The 7,023-nt window shown below is 34.8% G+C and overlaps 1 protein-coding gene across 1 annotated transcript in view; it reads right to left on the bottom strand.

Annotated features, from left to right (window-relative positions):
- Positions 1-287: 287 nt before the first annotated feature.
- LOC120350572 overlaps positions 288-7,023 on the bottom strand; it is a 301,175-nt gene continuing 294,439 nt past the window's right edge. The window contains exon 3 of the mRNA XM_039424536.1: positions 288-561. Coding sequence (XP_039280470.1) covers positions 291-561 — 271 coding nt within the window. The 3' untranslated portion in view covers positions 288-290. The remainder of the gene's footprint in view (positions 562-7,023) is intronic.

Below are 7,023 nucleotides of genomic sequence, written 5' to 3'. Positions count from 1 at the left end.
TATGTAAATGTAGGGAGCTCGTTCCTCGCACACAAGCTTTACCCATGTGAGGAACCTTCTTCAAGTTTTGTATATGTATATTCTGTATTGTTAGTATTCCATAAGAAGAAGAATAAAGATAATTCCAATTTTCAATTTTCAATAGATAATACATTTTCGGCAATGTTGTGTATTAACTTGGAGCAATCCATCCATTGATAAATTTGAATTAGTTTCAACAACAAAACTCAACAAATGAGTGTATCATTTTCTGTTGTTATACAAAGTGTGTTGCTAAGTAGATTTTCTTGTTATCGACTGGTGGAAATCCGTTGACGTTGTTCCAGTGGCCGATCTCGACAGGCTACGACTGTGGTCACGAGACACCAGCCGCCTCTGATGGCGGCACGCCGTGTCCAGATAAGAGCGAGCTCGCCACGCGTCAGAGGCGGCCGAATGCAAATTCCGTCTCCTCGTCCGGGACGCGGCGCGGCGAGCGTGACGCGCGGGAGACGACAGCCAGCGGGCAGGTGGTCGATCCACACCTGGAGTTGGAAGTGCCACCACCCGGCTGCCTTCAACCTGCCACAAACACTGAACAGTGAGTATGATGTTGATAATGTTGATAAAGTGAGGAGAGAAAATAAGAGTGATTGAAATCCATACTTCTGAGGTACTGCATATATTGGAGTGTATAACTGGTGAATTCCTTGTATAAGGAACTAGTTCTGAAGGGAAATTGTCAGTTGGATGGATTGCAACAAAACTTGGAATATAGCTTCCTTATACGTCCTAGGTGCTCTCTAAGGAATATCTTGGCAATATTTCAACTCTAAGTGTGGTTTTTAAGGGTTTAAAGTTCGTCTTTCAGCATGTATATTCTTCTTCTGCAAATCTCTTAATTATAATAGAAATTTCCATATCATTTGTTACTATAGAACTATAATCAAGAGAGAGTACCTCTTCTAAACAGTTGTTAACTGGCAACTAAATTAATTTTTTTCAGGTTCGCATCAAGTTGAGATGACTTCATTAGGTTGGCACCAAGTTGAAGAACATCGGTTCCTGTCCCGTACATAAGCCAATTCGTTCCTTTATATTAAATTACATTGGATAATTATCCACGTTTCTTCTATTCAATTCAAACTTATTTATTCTTTTGAATTTTGATTCCTTATTTTATTCTCTACCGGATTCTTGATTTTTACTTTTGAAGAACTCGTTAAAATGCATTTATCGAGAACAAATTGATTGGGCACTGCTGCTTCCATCATAGCTATTCCTGGGAGTATAGGTAATTTTTATTTTTCATAAAACAAACTTTTATGACAGGGGCTGCTTCTATCAATTGATCCTATTCTATCAATACTTATTTTGTTTGTATATCCGACAGATTTCGAAAACTGCTTAAACAATTTCGAGGAAATTTTAATAATCCAGTATGATGTATGGAGGGTATTTTTAAAACTTCAGAAGATCCATTGTGGAATCTGTTTGCAAAGATTGAGGAAATTCGGCCAAAATTTAACTTGGGCGAAAGAAAGAGGCTATTTCATTGAAACGGCCAAATAGCCGTTGCAGCTGTTATTGATTTTCCTAATGTAAGAATAACTTCCATAGAAGTAAGGCACTTTACCCATAAATCAATTATTCCCAAACATTTATTGTTTAACCGAAGAAAATAGAAGGTAGCTTTCGATAAAAATATTGGAGAATATGCATAACAGATAGTTGACTGTCAGTATTCCTCATTAATAGCATCAGTGCTTCCAATTCAAACAATGCTGAAAAATTGATGTGAATCTTACTATTTTTTGGTTACTTCAGATCAGATGAAGATGATAATGTTGATGATCGCTACTGTTTCAATTTCAATCATGTTTGACATTTTTGATTTTGATGCCAGCTGTTATTATTAAGTGAAATAAGCTAATAAGTCTTTGAATGAGATCATAATCATTGAAGTCAATTATACTAAGAACACAATTTCTGTTTGAATATGTGTGTTTATGGATATGTATGTATGTATGTATGTCGGACGGATCTCGAAAACGGCTCTAACGATTTTGATTAAATCAGGAATATAATGGGTTTGCGACAAAAAACATTATTTTGGGACAGGTCTCAACTCTGGGAAAATTCGCTGAAGTTCAATGAGAGAGGATTATTGGTCCCTCAAGTAGCAGCTGATCAGGAAAAAGTTTCCTATAGTCTGTTGAAAACGTAAGAGAGTGTGAGCAAATGAAAAAGATTATAATAGCTGTAGTTGAGTTACTAGCGACCTTATTTTAAAACATTGCAGTATTCATGTAACATCTGGAAGAATAGGTTCAGAAAGTGACCGGATGATAGCAAAAGAAATTTAAAATCGATCTCTCCAAACATATGATAGTTGAAAGTAATGTTAATTGTGAGGTGATAGAAATGTGACTAATTTCTCCAGCTTCTGTTGTATTGGTTCCTCTGTTGCTCTATGTTTGTCTCAGCCATGGCCTTGAGAGACCCAGTTTCACTATCTGTTAATTCATAATCCAGACTGAATACCACGAGAACCAATCAAAGAAGCCTTCTCTTGAATAAAAACCCTGCTTTGATTAATTCTCATGAAATTCAATCCTGATTGGAGTTGAACAGGCTTTTGTGCTACTGGGCCTGATATTTTCATGTTTCAAAATCAGCTGAAAACTAAATCGAAAATAAAAACATAATTATATTCCATTATTCCATCAGTTGTTCCTATTTCCTTTCATGATGTCATTACATGACACAAGACAACCTATTGATATTGATCACAAGTCAATTTAGATAGAAATAAAAATTAGGACATGAGAAATCAGCCACAATAAATGTTATACTAACTATTATGAATGCACTCTTATGTATGAATGGACTTCCACGGAAGAAAGAATCAGTAGATTGGCTGCTTTTACACTTTTGGATAAGTGAAACGAAAAGTAAGCGACAGGCCATGCCAAAAATTCCAGAATAAGCAAGAGATCCATGTATACCATCACCAAGGTCATCGAATTCCGAATCAACTTAATTTGGAATTTATTCTTCAACTGCATCAAGCAAAATCAAAAATAACATGATCACTGCTAATTTGATAACTATCAACCGTAAATATTAATTGCCAATGAATAAAGTCGAGGTTGACTCTTAAGCCCTGTCCAATATTCTACAAAATTCTCTGCAATTAGACTACTATTCTAAAGAGCACTTCCAACACATCAATTAATTATCCGAATGACTCAATAATTTTCATGCCAAGTTGTGGCCTAATCTTAAAAACGATCATAACATTTCTGGTGGAATTAGGATTATTAATGTTTCACAAAAATAATATTATTTATTTTATCACCGTGGCGAAGCACGGTGCCCTGCTAGTGTTAGTATATAGATGGCATGGAATTCCAAGAAGACTGTGAATGGGGGAGAGATCTTGCATGAGAAATAGAGTAACAAGTATCTTTATCTGTGCTGCTAACATTATGACGTAGTACTACTAACTTATTAAGTTATATTAAATAATGTAACTGCTGTTCATAGTTAATTCAAAAATTCGTTATCAGTTGCACAGCAGAGATATAACATTATAGGGAATAAAGTTTCAATGCTCAATTTGATTGAGGCTATGACTGTTTCACAGTCATTTGAGCGAATTAGAAATTTATAATAGGGAGAAAACACAAATAGGGGCAAAAATGTGCTTATCGATAAATGGAATGTTAATCTCTGGATTGAAAAATTGAATGTATCGACGACGTTACAGTCTAGGTAGATTACTACTTGTGTGTGAAATAAATTTGAGTTAAAAATAATAAGCTCTGTTATTTGATGTAGTGACTTCAATTGTTATGTTTTTGTAGTAGATTGTACAATTCTATTCATCATAATAGAGACATTAGATTTTGCCAAGAAAGCATAATATGGTGATGGAAAAAGAAGAGAAGATTAAACAGAATTATGGAGATTCACTCAATCTCTGCTGAACCATCAAATAATACTCTTTCATTGGAATATTGGAGCTGTATATTCTAAGTTACTATAATGGCTTTTTGGGAGAGCAGTTCCTAATATTTGATTTTGTACACCAATTTGATTCTTGTAGTGTAAGTTATATTGCATAGTTTATTAATCTTTTTTGTAATTTATAAGGAATAAATGAATGATGAAAAGTGCTTACAAACTTATGTGCCATGAATAAGCGCATTTCACTTTTCATCAGCTGATGTTATGCTTATAATATCTGTATGTAACTCTTTCTGTACACATACAGATATTATAAAAATAGCGTTAGCTGATGAAAAATGGAATTCACATGGTCGTGGCACATAAGTCTGTACGCATCTTCGAATAAGTAGAATGTCTTGGATTGATATAAAGCCAGAATCAGCTGATAAGATTCGCCCACCTGTTTTTCAAATGTCTATCTAACTCGTGCGTTAAAGACTCTTATCATAAAACTGTTGAATAACTTATATTCTTTGACGGCATGGTGAAAGTAAAACATTATTGTCTATCACATAAAGCGATACAGGATAAACAAGAGCTGGACCTGAAGACTTTATACAGAAGACTGAGAGGAGAAGGCAGTATTTAGGCAGTGCATGCAATAACAGGTGTATTGGACCAACTTTTGTTGATATTTTTTCTAGTGTGTATGAAAGACAGGAACAGGTGCACTGAATAGAGGAATGCTAATCTGTAGGCAAAATCAACCTGTTTTTGGTGCACCTGTAACTTCCTCAATGACCTCAAATGAACTTTCGAAACTTATGTCGGATATTTAGGATGATATTCACTGAATTTCCTGTAACAGGTACAACATACCAATCGGTTTTATAACAACATTATGTTCCAAATTCAGAAAAATAGCCATGTTAAATAAAAGCATGCTTTGCATAATAAATTCCAATAAATATGATATCAATTACCAACCTTTATCTTGAAGCGAACTAAAATAATGCAACCATTCAAACGACATCAAGTATTGTTTTAATAAATATTTCACACATCTTGTCTATTAGAAGTATGAACAAGTTATCATGATTCCACGTGAATATTGAGTTTTATCAATTCAAGTTTTACGAGTGCTTATTCTTCTCAAGAATCTTATAACGGCGAAACTCATATCAATATTGAAAAATGGAAGGAATTATATCAAATTCGAAACAATTACCAGTGAATCATAGAAGTGTCAATAAATAACTTGAAATACTGATCATAATTTACAGCTACACTATTCGAAACAAATATCATGCCAATATATAAAGAGGCAACATAACCAATTAATAACCAGTGGAGCGTATAGCAGTTGATGTTGACATTAAAATTGGTACGATCAACATGAAATGAGGTTTTTATTTGGAAATTAATGAATTGAAAAAGAATTCGTTTCTGCCCAATTTGTCTTAACAATTCTGCATGGCAGAATAACAGCTTTCTCCAGAATAAATCACTGGATTAAGTGATAAATTGCCCAATCTGTAGAGCAAAAGAAGTGTGCGGACCTTGTGAAAGACAACAAACAGATTAGTATTATTCCTTGAAAAATACAGTATCAGATAGCAGAAGGAAAAGAATCGTTCTGTCACAACAAACTAAGATTACCTAAATTGGATCCTGGTCGTTTTTAAAGAGGCAGAGATTGAAAAAAGAGGAGTAGAATGAATGTGAGTGAGAGAGTGAATGTTGGACGATGGAGAAGGAGATTGGTTGATGTGCTTAACGATCCACCAGATGACGATACGCTTCCTAATTTGTTGTCCCTTATTTTGTTGATTGCCGTGAAGTCGTTGCTCCCTGAAAATTCCAATATCATGCATAGTCGTTGTCAAAGTTCAGCGTCCAATTACAATATTTAACTGGCCTGGAAGCAGCAGCTGATATTAACCGTCATGTCTTTGCCATCATGTCGTTATACCGATTCATTCACTGTGAAAAATTTAGCCTTCAGGAACAGGTCTCTCTAGTCCAGAGGACCTGTCGCTGCCTCTTCATTTGCACAAGAGAAATCCGAACATTCAACTGTTTCCAGCAAGATATGTCATCCTCACTCTATACAATACAGGAAACTGTTGGCCATGTTCACATTCCTCAATGACATGCTGAAAATCTAACAATGATTAAAACAGAAGCCTACTCTATCCAACAATAATGACAACAGCATTCTGCTTGTTGACTTGTTGGCCATTCGAATGTGGGATTCGAGGCGACCTAGTGGCTGGTCATCATAACAAAATACAATTATACATTCTGAAATCGTCACTGAACTCATCACATGGCACTGTGAATCTAATCTGTTTTGACGACTTAATCTATTCTGCGCTAAGTTTGTGCCATGAAAATAATATTTATTCTACTAATACCATCTAGATAGGCTTGGTCGTCTAAATTCAGGCATTCATCCACTATCATTCCTGTTACAGGTTATCTATTCTCAATAATATGAGCACAGATTCTATAGGATCTGAGAAGTGGAAAGTGCTGTTGAACTGAGGGCTTCTAAGTTCTGTGGATTATTTTAGGCTGTATGGAATGATCGAATACGAAGCACCACATACATTTGTTTGAAAGGTGAAGAATTGTTGTTACTCTTGCAATAGCAATGGAACCGATGAATCGAGATACTCAATGATATAGTGAATGGGAAGCGGATTAATGAATGAAATTTACAGAGAAAACATATCACTATAGAACATATATTTCTATGATTAAGAAGAAACTAACATAAAGACAATACAGTGACAGAGTATTTCTCAGTGACAGAAGTGAAAAATATTTTTTTAATTACTTTGATATTTCTAGGAGGAAGATATTCCTATTTATTCTAGCAAGTTTTTCATTTGCAAATACAACCACAACTTGATCTTTGGGAGAATTTATTTATTTCATTTATTCTTATGGGTTTTATCGGCAAAGAGATCCTTTTGGATGTTTGCCTTGCCGTATTATCCAATGTCATTTCCTATCAACACTCAAGTTTATAGGTTATGTATTGGGTTATTTTCTTTGGAATAATAAATAAAAACAAACAGAACA

This window comes from Nilaparvata lugens, chromosome 3 (genome assembly GCF_014356525.2).
Source record: "Nilaparvata lugens isolate BPH chromosome 3, ASM1435652v1, whole genome shotgun sequence".
Classification (NCBI taxonomy): domain Eukaryota; kingdom Metazoa; phylum Arthropoda; class Insecta; order Hemiptera; family Delphacidae; genus Nilaparvata; species Nilaparvata lugens.
The sequence above is the reverse complement of the archived record's forward strand: the minus strand, read 5'-3'. Positions and strand labels throughout refer to the sequence as shown.